The sequence below is a fragment of the Colobus angolensis genome, unplaced genomic scaffold (assembly GCF_000951035.1).
Source record: "Colobus angolensis palliatus isolate OR3802 unplaced genomic scaffold, Cang.pa_1.0 Scaffold465, whole genome shotgun sequence".
NCBI lineage: Eukaryota > Metazoa > Chordata > Mammalia > Primates > Cercopithecidae > Colobus > Colobus angolensis.
In genome coordinates this window covers 95,821-118,834 of record NW_012118099.1, presented here as the reverse complement: position 1 = coordinate 118,834, position 23,014 = coordinate 95,821, and the positions used below count along the sequence as shown (strand labels likewise).

The following is a 23,014-nucleotide window of genomic DNA, read 5'->3' as shown; positions in this document are numbered from 1 at the left end:
TTTCTATCTAGCTCTAAGTGTACAATATTCTGAATGATTTAATTCTGTTTACAGAAGTATAGAGAATAACATAAAAGCAACAACAGTTTTATATGTATTACGTAGAAATATATGCAGTGATCGTCAAGATTCTATGCAAGAATCAAAAACATACAACTATTAAAATACAACACATGATAAATATTATCCAGCCTTCAATTTTACAGCCAGCTAAAAGGGTCAGAAAAAAGAGAAGAAGAGATGACAATAGAAAGAGAGAAGGACGAGGTAAAGGTCAAATAAAGGAAATGTGGGAGAGCTCAGAAAGAGAAACTGACAAGCTGAAATTCAATGTAGGAGGTAAAGCTTGAGTTGTCAGACAACAAAGAGAATATGTACACAAATAATACATGAAGAACAATACATAGAAAGTCCAATATACAATATGGAAAGGTAGATTTGTCAATAAAAATTTGGCCTTCAACAATATTAAGGTGAAAGCTTTTAAAATCATTTTCAAGTATAGCTATAACTAAAGATAGTCTCTGGGTCAGATGAAATGCATGACCAAATTGAGGTATAAATACAGATGTTATTCATACTGACATGCTTGTCATGTATTTTCTATTTTGTCCCCTGTTACATTTTTGAATATTATATTCCTTTCAGTATTTATCTATAGTCCTTGAAAAATATTAACTTATCCCCCTTCTGATCAGTTATTCATTCATTGTCTATATCTATGAGAATAATTTCCTTTAATTCTGTCATCTAGAGTATTTCATTATTCTTTTAAATATTTTTTTCACATTTAACTTCAGTATCTTAGAGAAACACAGTACTCTAACAAAGTTGTTTGTATGAAGAGACCCCTTGGGCATGCCTTATAAACATGTTATTTTTATATACTTCATAAGTCTACAAATGTGTATGTTTATACTTTATGAATACATTTATAAATATTAATGATGCATTCTCAAATTTTATTAGTAGTGATAGAGGTTTGTAATAAAAAATGTGGAAATCACTGCCATAGTAGAAAGCTCATGGCTTTTGGAGCAGTACATACATTCCCGGGTTCAAATTCCAGTAATGTTACTTATTTACTTTATAGTCTTGGATGAGATTTCGTTAGATTTATCTTTTTAATTTTATTTTCTTTTTACATGTATATTGTTACATGATACCCTGCATTGCTGTTAAGAGGATTTGGAGATACATACAGACACACACACACACACACACACACACACGATAATGACAGCTATTGCTATTATTTGGGTCTTCTCCATAATTTAGAAACTGTATTCCATTTATTTCTATAGTTAATGTGTTCTTTATAATTTTCTATGAAATGTTGCAAATTATTTTTGCAGACATTCCATTTTATGTAGTCTGTATGAAACAAACTATATGTTTACTAATCTTACAGAAGTAAGATTTTGCACTGCTTATTTAATAATGACCCTGTGAGAGGTCTTTTTTCATGAGGGAATAAGGAGCTTAGCTCAGCATATTATGCAGAAGTAGGATAGTTCTCAATACTATGTAATGCGATGGTCCTCAAACTGTTGACTGAGATGCGTAGAAAGAAATACCCTTTGCATTGCAATCCAGATAACATAATATACATTCATTTATATACTGAAACAAGGAATTGTACAATAAACTATGTTTTTTCTTCCCTTTTATTTTATTTAAAAATCTCCTGTCAATTGATTTCATGACTCACTTAAAGGGATGACTTGTAATTTGAAAAACACTGTTCTAAAGGACATAGAACAAAATAGCATTTAGTGTTAGTCATTATATGTAGTATAGAGATGATTTATAAAAGTTTTTTGGCTGAGCTAGCATTTCAATCTTGATATAAATGTTTTAATGTTATTTCAAAACCACATAATGTTGAATGAGTTTAAAATTGTTTTCTCAAAAGAAAATGTGTTAAAATAATGGTTGATTTTTCTTATGGTTTTTAAACATTTATTGATGTAACATAAAAATGCTTTTTTCTTTTCTCTTTTGACAGATTGGCTATTTGGTCTTCTTACGACTTTTTATATTTTTCCTGCATGGTCATCTAGAAAGTTTTAAGCAACATTTACTTAGGCTTCAACCATATTTATACGGTAGAATATCTTTTATTTTTTACACTTATAAATGTTTTACGTTATATTTTGAGAAGCTCAGACTGTCACTATAAAGAATGTAAGCTGCATTTTATTTTTCATAAGGTAATAGGTGCAGTGTTGAAGAGCACAGCTTCAGGGCCAGATTGCATTTGTTCAGCTCACTGCCCCTCCAACCCCCATACTTTTGTTATTTCTTTGTGGTGAGCACATTTAGAATCTGACTCTACTTTTTTTCCAGCAGTTTTGAAAAGTGCAATACATTATTATTAACTATAATTATCATGTCGTGAAATAGATCACTAGACCTTATTCCTTCTATCTAACTGAAGCTTTGCACCCTAATATCTCCCCTTTCCCCATCCATTCCTACAACCTACTCCCTGCTCCAGATGCTGGTAATCTTCATTCTGTATTCTGTTTTTTACTTTGTCACTTAAGTGTATGAACTTTTTTGTGACTCAGTTTTCCTATTTGTAATAGTATCTACCTCCCTAAATTTCAGGAAAGTTAAATTCATATTTTAGTAAGGTTCTGGACCTGGTGATCCGCTGAATCTAAGCTATATGTAAATAACAGTGAGAAATTCAAGCAGGAGCTGAAGTTTTGCATATTGAGTAATAGAATTGAGATAATGATGTTCTGAACTAGGAAAAATTTGGAGAAATATTGGACATATTGAATTTGAAGGTCACTCAGGTATATATACCCAGCAAGCAGTTGAAAACATAGGTTTGGAACTAGGGAAATAAGTGAAGCCTGCCTGGGATATAGAATTGACAGTCATCCATGTTAATGTGGCTGTGGGCAAGGGGCAGGGAGAAACTAATTCCAGGAATGAAATCTTGGGGAACATACATTTAATGGATTGTTGGTGTAACAGGGCCCAGGAAAAGAGAAATGAGGGAGGTAAGAGGGAGTGATTATGTTTAAGGAGAGAAATTCAAGATCAATATTGCCATAGAAGTATTAAATAGTAGAAGGCCTGAAAAATAATGAGTTTATACAATCAGAAAATCACTGCTGATCTTGGGAGCATACCCAGTGGAGAGGTGGAAGCAGAATTCAGATTGGAGGTAAACAAACAGTGAGGGAAATTTTAAGCATAAGGCAAAAATTGTTAACTATTTCAAAAAAAGCTTAGCTATAAATATTTATGCTGATATGTAAAAATGTCAATAGTTTAGATGGATAAAACAAAGTCAAAATATTAGTGTGTTGTAGGATAAGGGAAGGAGAGACTCAAGATAAAGAAAGGGAATAATATTTGGTGACAAAAGTCATGGAGGAGGGAACAAAAGGTAATAGCAGAAGTGTTATGGAGACTGATCAATTAATACCATTAGCGTAAGTCCTGATCAGATGTGGCTGTAGACAGATAAAATAGGAATTCTTGTCTAACATCTTACTTGTTTTTATATCTTCATTAAATTATATGACCTCTTCTTAACTCCTCACTGTGTTCAGCATAGTGACTTATCAAATATTCAGATGATTATGGCAAATCAACTTTGAAAAATTATTTGAGTAAAACCCTCAAGTTCTCATATTAGCTTGTTATTGAGGATATACTCCCTCAAAAAAATCTGTCTTTCATGTACAATAATAAAATCCCCCAATTTTGTCCTCTTACCAAATATAATAGAGCCTTAGGTTACAGCTCTTCCTTTAACAATAGGCTGTTCTACCTGAAGCTATCAGCAGCTGCTATCTCTCCACATAGCTGTCCAGTAGAATGGTCCTTATTAATTTTTCCATTATGTGGATGGACTAAAACCCAAAGTTTGTCTAAAAGTTTATAGAAAGAGCAGCACTGAGATGATTCTGTTAAATATAACATGGTGTTGTGTTAAATTACCTTATTGTTGTAAATAATAACATCTTGTTTGTATTATTTACAACTTGTTGTAAATGATGACATCTTGTTTGTATTATTTACAACATATTGTTGTAAATAATAACATCTTGAGAAGGAATAAAACTGGAGAATGTTGGTCTAGAATCAATGACATTGATTCCTTTGTAGAATTACAATGTCAAAATTATCCATTATGAATGCAGCATCTATTATAACTTGATTTATTTTCATCTGAAAGTTTCCAAGCATTGTTGAACAGTAACTATATTTAATTGGGCATTCAATGATTATGAAATTGCTGTTCTGAAATATATAAATTATTTACCGTCTAGTATTCTATTACACCACCAGGGGGCATACATAACACTATAAATCTTAAATAGGAAACTACAGCAGTTTCTGCATCTAAGTACTGAATTTAATTATAGTTTAATAGCTAAAAGACAAATGAAACACAATGCAGAATATTAATAAAATATTTCTCACAGGTGATTTTTCTTACAATAGCACTTTCTTTCTCTGGAGCATCATATCACAAGTATCCAAACATCTTTTCAAATGTGCAATTCATCCTGAAAGCCTCGGAAATTATAGGTAAAAGAGAACTCCGTTCTGAATCAATTTTTAGCCCTGTGGAAAATAAGAAAAGACATGAGAACACAGATTCTGATATGGTGGGTAATCTGGTATGGTGGGTATATCCTGTTGCATGATACATCAGATATGATTACTATGATTAAGTAATGGTGCTTGTCAATACAGTAGGCATTGAGGAATGATGCATTTAGCTGTGGAGGAGGGGTGAACAGCAAAGACACAAATTTCATGCGACCATATGCACAGTTCCTGGAGAGTAGTTAATAGGATGAGTAGTGAGGTATCAGTATATAACACTACTACTTTAAATGGAGCAATGCCATAACACCTTCTTCTTCATAAGTTCCATCTCACCTGCTTAACTAAAAATTGCAACATAATTTAGACTGACTTGTAAGTTAACATTTTAAGATATTATATTTTTATTAAAGGGAAAGTGTGTAAAGAGCAAGTTATTTATGAAAGCAGGCATAGAATTTTTATGCTTTCATAATTCATATGAAATAACATTCAGTGGCCAGGCGTGGTGGCTCACAACTGTAATCCCAGCATTTTGGGAGGCCAAGGCAGGCGGATCACCTTAGGTCGGGAGTTTGAGACCAGCCTGACCAACATGCAGAAACCCCGTCTCTACTAAAACTACAAAATTAGCCAGGTGTGGTGGTGCATGCCTGTAATCTCAGCTACTCAGGAGGCTGAGACAGGAGAATCGCTTGAACCAGGAGGTGGAGGTTGCGGTGACCCGAGATTGTGCCATTGCACCCCAGCCTGAGCAACAAGAGGGAAACTCCATCTCAAAAAATAAAATAAAATAAAATAAAAAATAAATAACATTTAATATGCTATTAAAGTCAACTGAAAACTTAAAAAAATAGTTTAAATGGGCAAATGATAATAATCTTTAGATTATGATAGATCTCTTAATTTCTAACTCAGATATTAATAATCTTTAAAAAAAAGCCCTAATTAAATAATTTGTTGGTATTTAATAAACAGTACTATGTAAACACAAGTGCAGTGAGCCATATAATTGTGCATTTACCTTATTGATTAATACATTTCAAAAGACAAATTTTAATCTCTGGGGCTAATAATAATGCCTTTCTTTCCTCACATATTTTCCAAAAAAGACCAGTAAGCATTTCAAAACCTTCTTTTATTTTTTGTTAAACATAGTTATTATTTTATAGCTTATAAATAGAAAATTTGTTTTTCTTACAACTTCTAAAAAAGGAAAAATACATTTAACATTACACAAGTTGAAACACCTAAGGAAATTTGAGGAACATTCTTTTTTTAGATGATGTTGTGTGTTACCTTATAATTTTCCCATGCTTCCTGTGAGCCCTTTTTAAAATCGGCTATAAATTAAATATATAAGAAAAAACATTCAAACACATCTATTTGTAAGAGAAAATACTTTCTGGGCCTAAGTGTTTTCTCTTTGGCACATTATTAGTTCACCATTTATGTAACAAGTGACATTTACCAAGCAAATTGAGCCTTCTGGTTATAATTACTAATGAGCACAAATTGCCTCGTGAGAAAGGGATCTGTTTTTAAGTATAAAAAATGTTTTAACAGTAAATAGATGATGAAAGATATCGAGCAACAGAAAGAGCACTGATCATGAAGAGAACAGACCTGCTTATCAACTGGTTCTGTGATCTAGGAGAGGCCCACCGATCTCACCAAACTCCCATTTGCATATCTTTAAAAAGTCATCATTATTGTCATAGTCATCATCATCATCATCATCATCAATCTGTCTGAACTCTTTTACAGCATTGTTATAAAGATTGCAAAAAAAAGCATGTGCTTTATAAAAGTATTAAATGCCATGCAAACGTAAAAAATAATTATTGAAAATATGTATTTAGGACATCACTGTACCCTAGACAGTGAACTATAGTATTTTCATCTAAGGATGTAAGTATGTTGACTTACTGTTGTGATTGGAATGTTTTTCCCTTAAACAAATAAGATTCCATGAAATCTTAGCAATGTGAATGGTCTGGTTATGAGGTAGGCAACTGTCAATGTTGATTCTGATGCTCTTTAAGAATGAATCCGTTTTGTTACTCTTGGTGCACACACACAGCAAGCAAATGGAAGCTTACTGCCGTACAGCTCAGCCTGAATTAGAAGGGGCAAAAATGTCATGAAAGGAACATATCAGCTTAGAGTTGGACAAGTCACTAAATCTCTCTGTGCCTTTTTCCACTTTGTAGAACAAAGCTGAGATTCAACCTCTTCTAAATTCTATTTCAGCTCTATCCATGTGATCCCGTAAGGGGATTATAACAGAGTTTGGCCTATCAGCTTTATTGCCCTTCTTTTTCTCCTCCTCTTATCTCATAATATAAAGATATAAATATAGGATAGCATAGCCACAGTGCTGCTAAACTTACTAATTTAGCTAATCAGCACTCAGTCAGTGCTGGACTGCAAATCTTAAAGTTCCCCAGTTTCAGCCCAATTTATCCAGTACAACCAGCCTTTCCAGTTCAGTTGAGTATTTACTCATTCAATACCCATCTGTCTCACCTGGGAAAGGAAAGAGGAAAAAAGATATAAAAGTGATAGAAATGGAAATATAAAAGATACATTTGCATCAATCTCTTCTCCTTTCCTTATGATTGTTTTAGTATATTATAGCAGAGGATTTGTGAACTTATTCCTACTGCCCTTATCATTTGATAATGCTAAAAGGTCTATAGCACATATTTTGGCCACTGTAAAATATTTGATTTTTAGTATTCTTACATGCATTGGAATAAAGTCATAATTACTTAATTTGTTGTCAAAGTGCTACCAAAATTGCATTGAAAGTTCTATAGGATGTTACGATACATTAGAATACACACCATATGAGCATGGGTTCCACTTAAGAATAGGAAATTTCCTTTCCTCTGCTGTTGGACCCCATTTCTCTTTTTAATGTCTTTTTAAGTGATCCAGACACAGAGTTTCCATTGACTTTGACAAATGGTACACTTAATTAGCTCTTTTGGATAGCAGAGCCAGAACGCTGGATTGAGTTTTCCACTCTGTCCTTGCTCACTAGCAAAGCTGAATTTTCTAAGCAGAGTTGTCACCTGGTAGTAATAATAGTTATTTGGAGAAGGTAGATTTAAACCCTGCTACAATGAAGTAGACCTTTTATTAAATAGTTTCATCTGTTCTGAAGTACAAATAGTTCTCTGAAAACTAACAAACACAGAGTTTACATTCTAGTATGATTAGCAATCTCATTCTCTAACACTTTTTGGTAAGCCAAAGTCATTACCTAAGTTCGGGACATTTTGTGTTGTCCTGTAATTGTAAATGGTTACTAAGAATTATTAGACTGAGACATAAATTCCTTAAAATTAGGAGCATTATCCTATGATTCATGTCAAATTATCCAGGTAACACTTCGTCATTGGGAGATCCTTTCATGGCAATGTCAACCATCCCCCAAATGACTGAAAACTACATGAAACCCAGAAAACTGTCCCTGAACAGCCAAAATAGAGCCCATGCTTCAAAGCTCATTTCTGTGATAAAAGAGAGCCTAGTCAGACACTCAGAATTTATGTACTTAAATTTGCATAAAATCTAGGCTGGTGTTGTTAACTGAATTTTCAGCCAACAGTAGATTAACAACACTTTTGTAGGTGGGCTTCTCAAAGTAGGCATTGTTCCAGCTACAAATGACAGCCCAAAGCTGCACAGCAAAGGAGGGAGATGAAAGAACTGTGGAAAGTGGTTATAAAAGCCAAAAAGGAAAGGAAGAAAGGGAAGTAAGGAGGGAGAGAACAAAGAGAGGGAGGGAAAGAGAGAAAGAAGGAAGAAAGGGAGGGGAAAAAAGTTCTCTAGGAGTCATTTAGGGCAGTGCTCAGTGCTTTTCAAACTATCTGTGGTAAAAGATCTCTCTTAATTTTTAAATTTCCAAACCATCACAGATGGATAATTTTGTAAAATATAATAATAATAATAACAACAAATTACTGTATTAGAATAGAAAAGATGAAAAAACACAAGCTTTAATTTTTAATAGACTGAATATATATATAATTATTTTTCAAATTGTTATGAAAGTTTCTAAATATATATTTTTCATTTTTTATGCTCTCATTAACAGTTTGCAAATGGCAGTTATCTGCCAACCACACCTTGAGTAGGATTGACTTAGGGTAAAGGCACAGAACTCCAAGAGTAAGCAACATTGCCCACTCTTGGTCTTCTGTACTGATGATATACATGATGATTGTATTAAATCACATAGTCATTATCATAACATTAATTCATTTAAGTTTGATAAATTTATTTTTTATTTGGAAAAATGTTTCTTGCTGAAGAATGCTCGATGGGCCAGGCGTGGTGGCTCACGACTGTAATCCCAGCACTTTGGGAGGCTGAGGAGGGTGCATCACCTGAGGTCAGGAGTTCGAGACCAGACTGACCAAAATGGTGAAACCCTGTCTGTACTAAAAATATAAAAATTACCTGGGTGTGGTGGCAGGTGCCTGTAATCCCAGTTACTTGGCAGGCTGAGACAAGAGAATTGCTTGAACTGGGGAGGTGGAGGTTGCAGTGAGCCGAGATCACGCCTCGCACTCCAGCCTGGGTGACAGAGCAAGACTGTGTCTCAAAAAAAAAAGAAAAAAAAAAAAAGAAAAGAATGCTTGAAATACATAAAATCCCCGAGACTAAATAATAAGTCCTACTTATCTGGAAAATTCACAGATGTGGCAGGTTCCTTTCTGTAGAAGGAATCTACTAGAGGATTTGGACTTTATTTGGATGATCTTGGGAAGACTCTAAGGAAGCAAGGGTTCTCTCTAGAGGTCTGATGCTGTCAGAAAGTGGGGGCAATGATTCTCTCTAGAGGTCTAATGCTGTCAAAAAGTGGGGGCAATGATTCTCTCTAGAGGTCTGATGCTGTCAAAAAGTGGGGGCAATCATACCTATGATTAGATATTTTGTGGGTGGCACAGTGACTTTGTTTATATCTGTGCTTAGAAAAAAATTGTCCAGTGGCTTTGTTTATTTCTTATGGTCTCAGAGTAATATTGTCTGAAATTGCTATTTTTTGAGTTTATGTTCAATAGGAGATCAAAATCACCTGGCTGTATCAGACCAGCTTGTAATAGTCTGTCAAATCATTCCCAGACATGAGAGGATGCTTTTTATTTCTCCACGATGTATAAAATTGGCATAATATAAAGTTGAAGATAAAACTCAAATCTTGTTCATTGTCTAAATCCTGATTTTTTTCTTTACCAAATGCTTTCTGAATTTTCTCTGATGGTACATAAATACATTAATGCAAGAATGGTTGACCTAATTGAATAGTTTATGTAGTCCTGTAATATCTATGATTAAAATAATATTTATTATAAATTAATCATTTAAGTCATTCCAAAGTTGTAAAACATATTTATTTACTTATTTATTCAAAATAAGTTTGCAATCTGAGGGTTGTCAGGCATCCAGGCTGAGACAACTAGAGCAATTCGAGAAAAGAATTTCATTTATATGGGTTCCAATTTTGGGGTAGACCCTACCCATAAAGCAGAAATTGAGTTATATGTGGATTTACTGAAATTAGTATGTCTCAGACAAATGCTTTACATTATATTAGAATAGTGCTTTTGTGTGGTGTATTGTAACACTCTAAACACTGAATTGTTTTCATTTGCTTTTCTGAATTATTGTTCCCCAGAGTCAGTAGCTTTGTACAGATGTTGTCTTCCTTGTGCCTTTATCTCCAGAATGTAACAGAATTCCTGACAGAAAGTAGATAAATACACTACTATGGGACTTAACTAAATTCTTTATTAGAAACTTAAAATAGCTTAAAATTTATGTATGAACTTCTTGCCTTCTATCTGAAAAGTACTCAACATAAAATTAAATTGTAGTCCCGATGTTGTTTTATATAATAAATAAGAATTTTGAAGCCTTTTAGATTCTGTTTCATTGTAACATAAAAATCACAAAGTATCAACTAAGTTAACAATTGGAGTACCTATCACAGGATGTGTATTTGAATCTTCACTGTTGGCAAAAATTTAGAGAATGCTATGTCATCATTTTCTACCAATTACTTTAGTAGACCAATTAAATGTATAAAACTATTGGGAAGCACTCTAAGAAAAAAACTAAACAACAGCTTATTTGTTATCTGAATTTTTAGGCTTTAAGAATAGTTACTTAACAGACATTGACTATGTCTTGCTAGGCATATATTTTGGTCCTTAAAGTAGAAATCCACATTTTAAAACATAATTTGCTGTTAGTATTTTGTGCAAACTTTCCCCATTCCTTCTTTCTCAAGTGTCAGGGAGAACTAAGTCACATAGAATCTATGAACCACAATTGTGTCTAATAGCCATCTCTTATGGGATCCAGAATTTTTGCCATATTGTAGAGCTGACATCATTGAACACAAGGGACCCATGTGAAAAATACATGTTAGGTTCAGGTTAACTATATGTACTTCAAAAATATGCTTATGTAAATTGCTCCACTTGGTGAAATATAAAGTGTAAGAGAATATGAATTTTCATTTGTATATTTAAAATTTATTTTCATGTTTGTTCAAGTCAGAGTATTCTTTCTCAGATGTATTTTTATATTTTAACTCCTGAAACATTTGCAATTTAATCAGGGAGGATATGAAATTAACCACCTGCTCTGGCACTGTGTTGCTGCTTGGTCTTGTGTTCAGAATAAGAGTCCTCAGTTGAATAATGTGCTTGAACATCTCGTTTTCCATAAGACACAGCTTCAAAAGAAATGTTGGTAAGAGTCATCCTATAAATCCAAAGTAACTCATGGAGAAATCTTTGTGCTTAAATGTTAAATAACCCTTGTACCTAAATGTTAATCACACCTCAGTTGACTATGAAACAAATTTATAATCTCAGTTCCAAAGGCAAGGGCAATTTACATGTTTAGTATTAATTCATTTCATCAATACATTGTTTCTCTCTTTTTCTGTTTTGCTAGATATGCATGCATGCACTGCATAATTTTTTTTTACTAAATGCAGTTGTTATTGACAAGAAATTTATTCCTGCCTTGCAAACAGCCTTTATATTCCAAGTTGTTACACAGAAGCAGTGAAGTACAATATACTGTTGGAGAAAATATACTGATACTGTATTTCTTTATGCCTTCCTTATAATGTATAACAAAAATGAATCTTAAAAAAATTTTTTTTTGGTCTCACTCTGTCACCCAGGCTGGAATGCAGTGCTGCAGTGCCGCGATCTCGGCTTACTGCAACCTCCATCCCTGGGGCTCAAGTGATCCTCCCAGCTCAGCCTCCCAAGTAGGTGGGACCACAGGCATACACCACCATGCTGGCTATTTTTATAGGTGTCTTTTTTTTTCTTTTTTTTATTTTTTAGTAGAGACAGGGTCTTGCCATGTTGCCTAGCCTGGTCTCTGGTCTCCAACTTCTGACTTCAAGTGACCTGCCTACCTCAGCCTCCCAAAGTTCTGGAATTAGAGGTGTGAGCTACTGCACCCAGCCAAAAATAAATCTTGACTGACAAATATTAGTTTTCTCCTGTACATATGTTAATTTAAGATGAGAAAAAGAAGAGTCATAGTTTCGGCATGAGTTCAGTGTAGGAAAGATTTTTTAAATTGACAAATAATAATTTTATATATTTATGAGGTACAATGATATGTTAAGATATGTGTATATCTTGTGGAATGAGTAAGTCAAGCTTATTAACATATCCATCACCTCACATCCTTATCAATTTTTGGTGGTAAGAACAATTAAACTTTACTCTATTACCATTTTTGAAATATACTTTTTAAAATCATAGTCACAATGCTGCACAATAGATCACTAGAACTCATTCCTCCTGTCTAACTGAAACTTTGCACTCTTTGACTGACATCTCCTCTTTTCCCCATCTTCCTTACACTCCATCCCAAGCCTTACACCATTCTACTATCTAGTTCTACAAGTTCGGCTTTTATAGATTCCACATACAAGTGAGATTATGCAGTATTTATCTTTCTGTACAATGCTTATTTCATTTAGCATAATGCCTCAATGTCCATTCATGTTTTTATAAATGACAGAACTTTCTTCTTTTTAAAGACTGGATAGTATTCCATTGTGTATATATGTATACCATACTTTATTCATCAGTCAGTGGACACATAGGTTGATTACATATCTTGGCTATTGTGAATAATGCTGCAATGAACATAGTTCAGTTATTTCTTCAACATACTGAGTTCACTTTTTTGGGATATATACATAGAAGTGAGATTGTTAGATCATATGGTAGTTCTATTTTCAACTTTTGAGGAATCTCCATGCTGTTATTACATCAATAATGTAAAAGGATTCCCTTTACTGAACATCCTCATCAACATCTGTTATCTTTCATCTTTTTGATAATAGCCATTCTAACAGGTGCGAGGTGATATGTCGTTGTGGTTTTACTTTGCATTTCCCTTATAATTAGTGATGCTGAGCACATTTTTCATATATCTGTTGGCCATTAGTATGCCTTCTTTTGAGAAATGTCTGTTCAGGTCCTTTACCCATTTTTTTCATTGGGCTATTTGTTTTCTTGTTTTTAAGTTGTTTCAGTTTCTTCCATATTTTATATATTAACCCTTTACCAAATGTGTGGTTTGCACATATTTTCTTTAAATATGTGGGTTAAAAATGTATAGTTTGTACATATTTTCATTAAATATGTGGGTTGTCTCTTTATTTTGTTAATATTTCATTTTGTAATTAAAGTATACTTTAATCCATTTTGAGTTAACTTTACTATATTGTGTGAGAGAAGGGGCTAATTTAATTCTGCTTGTGGATGTTCAGTTCTCCCAAAACCATGTATTGAAGAGATTATTTTTTCCCTATTGTGTATTCTTGGTAACTATCAAAAATCAATTGACCATAAATACATGAATTTACTTCTGGTCTTTCTATTCTGTCACTTTGGCAAATGTGTCTGTATGCTATTGCCATGCTGTTTTGATTATTATAGCTTTGTAATACACTTTAAAATCTGGTAGTGTGATGTTTCCAGCTTTTTCTCTTTTTGCTCAGGATTGCTTTAGATATTCAGAGAATTTTGTGGTTTCATACAAATTTAATTTTTTTTTCTGTTTCTGTGAAGAATAACATTACAATTTTGATATGAACTGCATTGAATCTGTAAATCACTTTGGGTAGTATGGACATTTTGTCAACATTAATTTTTCCAATCCATGAACATGGAATATCTTCCCATTTAATTGCTTAGGCTTTAATTTTTTCATCACTATTTTAGATTTTTCAGTGTACAGAATTTTTACTTCCTTGGCTCAATTATTCCTAAGTATTTTATTGTTTGCTATTGTAAATGAGACTGTTTTCATAATGTCTTCTTCAGATATTCTGTCATTGGTATATAGCAGTGCTATTGATTTTAATATGTTGATTTTATCACCTGCAAATTTCAATTTTACTGAATTCATTTAACGTTCTAACAGTCTTTTAGGTTGCTTTTGTAGTCATGTTAGGGTTTTCTATATATATAAGATCATTTGGTCAGGAAACAAAGACAGTTTTACTTTTTCCTTTCCTGTTTGGATGACTTTTTTTTCTTTTTATTGCCTAATTGCTCTGGCTAGGACTTTTAGTATTATGTTACATAGAAGTGGTGAGAGTGAGCATTCTTGTCTTGTTCCTGATTTTAGAGAGACACTTTCAACTCTTCACCATTGAGGATAATGTTAGTTGCAGGCTTGCAATATATGACCTTTATTGTGTTGAGGAGTATTTCTGAGGAAATTGATCAGAGGGCACTCCTTTCCAATATTTAAAGAAGATCACAGTTTTGAATTATTTTTCAATGAATATAAAAATAGTAATAACTTGTAATACCATGCCAAGTTGAAAATGCAATTGCCATATATATTTATTTAATTAGTTCCTGGTTTTCAGCCTCTGGCAGCCCATTCTACACCAAAGGCCTTTGTATATGTAAATTCTAAGTCCCTCAGAATCAACTGCAGACCCTTCTAAAAGTCTGGAACATTCTTTATGAACAAAAGTTATTTTCCCACTTGTATTTGGAAGTTTGTGGGATTCCAGATTAAGTAAAGATTTTTGGAGAATGGCTTAAAGTTTACCTAATTTCCTTAAAAATACTTTATATTAGAGTTCATCAATAATTTGTTCTGTCTCATAGTGTGATGGGAGACACCTAATGAGTATTGCAGTTTGACAAAGATTGCAGTATTTTTTAATTTTAAAAATAAAGAATAGTATTTATAAATATGAAACTAAAATGCAAATAGATTATATTTACTACAAATAGCACTTAATATAATTTTACTTAGTATATTTTAATACAGAATTCCTAAAAACAAAATTTAGAGGTTCTCATTGGTGCCAGTTAGGTTATTCTGGAAGTTGTGGTGATTCTTTCAGACCCTTTTTAATGATAGAAAGTAAGTTGTAGGCCGGGCTTGGTGGCTCAAGCCTGTAATCCTAGCACTTTGGGAGGCCGAGATGGGCGGATCACGAGGTCAGGAGATCGAGACCATCCTGGCTAACACGGTGAAACCCCGTCTCTACTAAAAAATACAAAAAACTAGCCGGGCGAGGTGGCGGGCGCCTGTAGTCCCAGCTACTTGGGAGGCTGAGGCAGAAGAATGGCATGAACCCGGGAGGCGGAGCTTGCAGTGAGATCTGGCCACTACACTACACTCCAGCCCGGGCGACAGAGTGAGACTCCGTCTCAAAAAAAAAAAAAAAAAAAAAAGAAAGTAAGAAGTAAGTTGTAGTAGATTCATATATTTAATTTGTTTTTCAAAATGACAAACGACTAGAACTACTTAAGCTGTTGGAAAACTCTAACTGTATTTACAACACAACTAAAATTGCATTTTAACATCTAAAAATAAATGTTGTGTGACTTTGTCAAATTTATTTAAAAAGTACTCTAATAATTACCAGATAAACAAGTTTAAATGATTGCCAAAACAGTAAATGTAGCTGATTACGAATATCGAATGGTGGAATTCAATTCTTTCTTTAACCGATTTTTAGGTTTTGCTATATTGCATCCACATCTATTTAATTTAACTTGCTAATGATTTGTGTTTAAGGTTGCAAACTTTGATGAACCAGTTTTTAAAAAATATTTAGTATTTTATAAATGTAGGGCATTTGAGACAATACAAAACTATTTTTATTTTAAAAATTAAGAAACCGAGGCCAAGTTTATTAGGCTTATTGATGAGTGGAACCAGATTTTAAGAGTTTTGATATAGCACTCTCTCCAATGTATCATTCAACTGTCATGCTAGTTGCATTGTTAAGCAGATAACTGCTTTGAGACAGCCTGTCACTGAATCCTGACTTTTCTTTTTCTGAGAGAATATTTTGGAAATTATCAAGTGAAAAAGGGGATAGCAGTATTTAGACAATGCTCAGTTAACAGAGGAGTAAAGTGAAAAACACAATGACTGCTCATAACAGAAAGGAAAACAATAATTGCCTAAAACAGTACTACCAAATGATTTTGATTCTATTTTTTATATTTATTTTTTTTTATTTTAAGGAAAAGATTTAAATTTTTTTAAAAAAAATTAGTTGGCTCTAGCAAACAAAAACTATTGACATTAAAAGAATAATTTGTGTTTTTAGGTTAGCAATTTGACTATTCTGTTAATTGTAACATTATAACAAATATTTTAAAGTCAACTTTTCTCCTTACAAAATATTTATTTATATAAAAGCCTATATAGGTGTGAAGAGGCCATTACTCCAAATAAACAATATACACTGTAATATAATTACCAAAATAAAACCAGAAATGATTTTATATTTCTAGGGAATCTTTAATATTGGTCTCATGTACTCCTAAGATACCACTGGGTACATGCAAAAAATTAAGAAAATGAACTGCATGCATTTAGAATGAAAAAGAAATATTGAGGCACCAGGCCCTGATGATACATTAAGACTTCATCAGGATTTGCTGGACCAAATAGTCTTAAAATTGTGACACTTGGTGGAAGACACCTCTGGTTTAACACCTAAAATTCAATGCCAGTGACCATTAGCAGGAGTAACCTGAGCAATTTCATTTGCCGTACATCTCAGGAAAGTAACATAATGTTGAACAAATGTTCTGAGATTTAGAAAGCAAAGAGACCATTCCACTGAAGTATCTGAAGAAATTTCATTTATAGTGGCAAAAATTGCTTGTGCTTGTGCCCATGAAAGTGAAATGTACTCATCTGCCCATTTCTGATGCTATTGGTCAGTAGATAATTCATCATGTATCTCCCTGCGTGACTTCTTATAACCCCTTTTATAAAGATCCTACAATACAAAAAGAAACAAATAAAAGCAAATGGTTTCAGCTGAGCCTGGAAAAGAGCAGGTTCAGGATCCACAAAAGGACTCAAGGAAGGCAATCACAGAATTAGAGCAGCCTCGCTGGGGGACAGGGAAAATCTAGGGAAAGAATACACTGAAGACAATAAATTATAAAACCCGATGAAGTAAAGAAAAAGAGATTGCAGGAACCCCCTCCCAGCTGCCATGCATTGGCCTTTATCTGCCCATAGCTGGAGATAAGCAGCTTGCTGGAAGGCAGATTTCCATTTAATGCAGTTAAATTTTATATGATGCTTCATACTCTCAATGCTCCACCCTGTGGTTTGGCCTTTTATAAACGGCACCATTTGCTCTGGGGAGATAGCTCAAGTCAACGCAAAAGGCTTTCTAATCTAACATGAAAATAATGAATTGTGTTTATAATTGAATTATTAGCCAATGAAGACTGCTGAGAAAGGCAGTATGGCATTTCATTCAAGCAGTATGACATAAAATTGTATCTTCCAACACGAAATAACTGATTTAATGTGCTCCATAAGTGTATTCCAAAACAAGCTTGACAATTTAAAACTGTCTTGAACATGGCAAGTGTTTTCCAGACCTACAGTGTTTATGTTTGCATCGAAATGAATGAAACAAGGAATTCACTGCTTTGTGTGGGTGGCAAGGCACTTCCTTTTCAGTTAGATCACTGATATCCACATTATTTATATCCTTGATCCTGCTAATTATAATGTCCATGTGATGGCCTAACCTAGACCATTCAAACAAAAGTTTGCATCAATACTCCTTCATTTCTTATGAACTGAAATGTCAATGTAGATTCTCGTTGTTCGTTTATTTCCTTGATGCTTCTTGATTCATTTCTTGGATTTCTTATTGATCCTTTGATCCCTGGAGCCAATTATAACTTAGTCTGTATCAGGTAAATACCCACTATACCCACTATATATGCTGCTACATTATCGTACAGCAAAAAAACAATGCAACCTGAAACCGGAAGACGTGAATTTTAGTATTGTCTTTTGCTTCCTGTGTAATTTTGAATGTCGCTTCACCCCTGTGAACCCCAGGGTCTGTTTAGCAGTTGTATCGAGATAACAGCCACCTCAAAGAGCTTTTGAAAGATTTAAATGAGATAAGTAATATGAAAAACACCTATTAGACTGTAGTTCTTCCCTTCCATGTCCTGCCAGTTCAGATTTGAACTAATTTGTCCCCCAGTCAGGCTCCTGCCTCCTGAATTTTTACCTCAGTACACATCGTCATGCCCTTTCCTTCACCTAACCAAATCAGACATATTATCTTCTCCATCTCACTTTCTCCATCCAGTTCAGGATCTGACAGTGTTGTACATACATTAACTACACTTCAAAACTGTTCCCCTGCTCTCTGTTCCCACTGTCATGACCTTGGTTTGGGCTCTTACTGTCTCTTGACTATTGTAGCTTTTTAACTTGTCTCCTTGCCTTATGTTCTTCCCTTCAACAGTCTGTCATATACTATGCTGCCAGGGCTATAGCATAACTGTGACTACAACACTCTCCAGCTTAAAATTATTTAATAAGAACTATTTTACGTGATAACAGAGGCTGCAACCCCAGTGTCTCATAAATTGCCATTATGTTGAAAAAAATTAAAACAAAAATGGTGACTGAAAGATTCTGCTAGTAGGATTAATTACCACCAACCAATCAATAGCCAGAAAAGCCTGATGGGTCTGGGTGGAGGGAAACAATTAGTGCCCCACCTCTGCCTTCCCTGATGAGAGGGCAGTCATTACTTGTCTGAGGCTCCATCCCTTCACTCTCCCACACCAGCTTCCCTGGAACTCGAAGAATGAAGTCCTGTAAGCAGGAGAAAAATCCTTTTAACAGACAGGCTAAAGCCTACATTTTTGTCATCCATCTTTTCTGAGTAAAAAAAATCAGGCAATGGCAAAGTAAATTTATTCGTAAACTAGTTTCCCTAAGTAGTAAAAATCAAGAATGAAATGCTGACTGCCCTCTTCTCCATGTGCAGTAAAGACCAAGACAAATTTATTTACATGAATTCTCCCCTTCCTAGTCTGTTAATATAATCTTAAGTTCTGATAACATTATAGTTAACTAATTATTTCAAATGTTCTATCTTCTCCTTAAAGAATGATTTATATATCTGCATTTAATTATTTGGTCATATTTATAAAATTATTTTTATTTATTTATTTATTTTTTATTATTTTTGAGACGGAGTCTCGCTGTGTCGCCCAGGCTGGAGTGCAGTGGCGCAATCTCGGCTCACTGCAAGCTCCGCCTCCCGGGTTTACGCCATTCTCCCGCCTCAGCCTCCGAGTAGCTGGGACTACAGGCGCCCGCCACCTCGCCCGGCTAGTTTTTTGTATTTTTAGTACAGATGGGGTTTCACCATGTTAGCCAGGATGGTCTTGATCTCCTGACCTCGTGATCCACCCGCCTCGGCCTCCCAAAGTGCTGGGATTACAGGCTTGAGCCACAGCGCCCGACCTAAAATTATTTTTATTTATTAAAACTTACCTATTTTTCTTCTACTCACCTGCAGCCATTTAACGCTAGGATTTTCCTTTCTTAAACTGTTCAATACTATTCATTTCTTTCTTAGCTTGAACAAATTTCTAAATATGTTTTTGGATTGCTTATTATATTAGGTAAGACCAAGATTATATAAAAACCTTTACTAGCTATAACATTTATCACCATTTATTTTTTCCCTAAAAAGTATGATATACATTTTGTCTGATAATAGACTTCTATGATTACAGTGTTTATTTTTTGTTTAATTCCTCCTTCAAATCTCTAAATATTGCTATGCTGTTTCCTAACACAGTTATGATGAGATATTCAAAGTCATCAGTCCTCTTTTTTTTAATCTGTTTAATTTTCAGTCCAGAATTTTTTAGGAACCTCTTTGTGATTTAGTAGGCAGGAGTTAACTGGCACCCTTTCTTGTCCAAGTTAGGAGCCTATTGAGGCAAATCCTGTGCTTTACCTAGAGAGAAACTTCACTTTGAGAAGCTTTGCACAAATACTATGGCTGCTGGTCTACATTTTTTCAAGGTGTTGTATTAAGTACTCATAGTTCATGTGTGTTCCCAACTTCTGCCTATCTGGTGCTTAGGGTTTTTTAAATTTATTTTTATTTTATTTTTTACATTATGGTGGGAAAACCCATATATTTCTCATGGATAACTGCATTAAATTTTGGACTTTTTGTTATTAGAAATATTTTTCTTTAGTTGAGCCCCATTTACTTCAAAACTTAAAATTTTTCTCCCTCCCTTCACTCACTCACCTCCCTCCCTCCCTTCCTTCCTTCCTTCCTTCCTTCCCTCCCTCTGTACTTAGATAGTAATAGGTATGCTTTCCACATTTTCCTCAAAATTATGAAAGACTTTTCTCTGTTATTTCTGTAGTTAACTTCCTCAACTATGGATTTTAATTATATTTTTACATTTTAATTTCTTTGCAATCTCTTATCTTACTCTACTACCTTTCATCTAAGCATCAAGGCTTTTTATTGTGGTTTATTATTCCTGGGCTTTATTAAAGATGCCTACATGTCTTGTAAAAATAACTTCTAGTTCCTGTAAGAAATCATTTTGAGAATTATGACCCTCTCTGAGTACTGAGACTAATATTCTCTTTAGCCTTTGCTGTAATCTATTTTCCTCGGTCTTGTATAGGTCCCTCTTCTTCACTTTCCAGTTACTTATTCTAGAACCAGGAAATATATAAAAACGATATTTTTAAATCAGAGGTTTGTGTTCACAGCATTCATGACAAAGTTGGTAAAAATTACAACACTCAATGTGTAAAATGATCAGGCATTCCTGTGTACTCCTTACTCTTTGATAGTTTACCTGTGAGGAAAAAATGCACTTCTGTATTCCAATTTTATCTTCCTCCTTCCTGCGTTCTCCCATCCCACATGCCTATAGGCACTGTATACTACTCTTTTCATTACCAGGATGTTATCATCTCTGAATAAATATGGAGAGATGAGAATGAACCCAGGAATAATACTCTCACTACTTAAAAAAAATCAGTACCTCAAGATAAAGGATTGACTGCACTTTCTCTGATTCTATGCAAAACAGGGTAAACAGTAGAGATTATTATTTTTAAAAAATGTTTTTTCTCTTACTTTTTTTGGGAAAACAAGGTTGCTATGTTTCAAGAAGTGGCATGTGGTTGCTCCTTATTGCTTTAGCTTCATCAACTTTATGGTTTATGGAAATATCTTGTAAGTTGCTATTATTAGTGATGTCTCATTCTGTTTTCGGGATCATGTGGATTTTTGACATTCTCAATGCTTTCTGTTGCAGTGTTGAAATAAGTTGGCAAGGGTTGCTACTTAGACATTTTAATTTCATTTAAACATTAAAATCTTCTAATTGAGGAAATGGATATAGAGGAGTAAGAAGAATCTAGGAAAACTTTTAAATGCTGATGTTTCTAACTTCTATAAATGTGTGCATGTGTGTATGTATATATCATTATTTTAGACAAGCCAGTAAAACTCTGGCTCAGTTTCTTTATTTCCAAAATTAGAGCAAATCTATAATAGTTACATATTATTTTGTACAACTTTAATTTCACGGCAATGTAAAACCAAGTCAATATGCTGATACTTGAGACTTTCTGTATTATAATGAATTCACAAAGAAGCTAGTGCTGTATGGAAATTTCTAGCCTAATCTAATTTGAATTCCTTTCTATGTGCATTGATTTTCAATTTTACTTTTGTTTTTGACAAACTGTAGTTTATAAGTATTGATGTTTCTGTTTTTGATGAAAGCATTTTCATTCACAGACAATTTTTTGATCAGCAGCATTAATTGAAAATAGTGTGTTTCTGGTGAAGCATTTCTCTACCGTAGGTGGCTAACACTGGTGGATCTTTTTCAATCCATAGTTCAATCCTAGGTTAGCTACAATTTTCCAGACTTAAAAGAGAAAAGAAGAATCAAAACCTTCTGATTATGAAGTATATTCAAGGGAAAAGAAGTTTTATGAACTCTATGAGTATCCTCTCTTTCAATTGACCATAATATGAAGTATAAATGATAAGTAGTCTGGGGAATGACTTAGTTTCCATCTTGGTGGTCATCTGGATGGACTTCTCCTTCCAGTCACTCTATGACTTTAATGAGAAAGTTATCAAACTCATATCTTTTTTATGTCAAAGAAATAGTATGTTTGTAATTGAATTCAATTTAGCATTCTGAACCTTGTTTTACATAGAGTATTTCATTCAAATCTCACAATAATCTCTAGAAAGTGAGTTTTGCTGTATTTTCTTTATAGACAAGTAAATTAAGACAGAGGTAGGATACATAAGTTGCCCTATAACATATGCCTAATTAGTGGCAGAGCTAAGATTTCATCTTGATGTTTCTGACTCTAAAGTTCATGTTCATAAGCATCATGTTAAGTGCATCAATTAGGATTTCGTCTTCTTTATTTGGCAGAAACCTGACTACAATTGCATAACCAAACAGAGTTTTCTTTATTGCACATGACAAGTAGTGCAGTGCTGATGTGAGTACTTAAGGAAATCTTCAAGACCCAAGCTTCTTCTAGCTTCCTTTTCTGTCTTTACAGCAGGTGATTTTTATCCTCTTTGTTGAAAGAAGGCTGCTGTGCCTTATGGTATCATGGAATATATGCACTACAAGCAGGAAGAAGAGGATGAGCAAAGGGGAAAAATAACACCTGTTATTTAATTAAAAATTTTTTTTCTTAACCAGAAAAATAATAGCTTGCCTGGAAGTCTTCATAATATGCTTCCTTTTCTAGCTGATTAACCAAATCTACACTGTATGGCTATTCCAAGCTTCAAGGGAGTCTAGGCAGTCAATTTTAAATCAAACTTACTGAAATATAAATTAGATACAATGAACTTCATACATTTATGTACACAGGTCTATGACCTTGGGCAAATGTATACACTCATGTAATCACTACTCCAATCAAGATACAGAGAATTCCATCTTAAGGTGGCTAACTTAATTGAGCATATTGCCGTTTTGAACAAAATTCATGTTCCATTAGAAAAGGAAAC

At 33.9% G+C, this 23,014-nt stretch overlaps 1 protein-coding gene across 1 annotated transcript in view; it reads left to right on the top strand.

The window, feature by feature from the left end:
• The window catches only part of TMEM232 (transmembrane protein 232), a gene marked incomplete at its 3' end in the record, with an annotated part of 213,786 nt that overhangs the window by 107,025 nt on the left and 83,747 nt on the right, over positions 1 to 23,014 (top strand). The window contains exons 8-10 of the mRNA XM_011958287.1: positions 2,009 to 2,108; positions 4,474 to 4,640; positions 11,222 to 11,355. Coding sequence (XP_011813677.1) covers positions 2,009 to 2,108; positions 4,474 to 4,640; positions 11,222 to 11,355 — 401 coding nt within the window. The remainder of the gene's footprint in view (positions 1 to 2,008; positions 2,109 to 4,473; positions 4,641 to 11,221; positions 11,356 to 23,014) is intronic.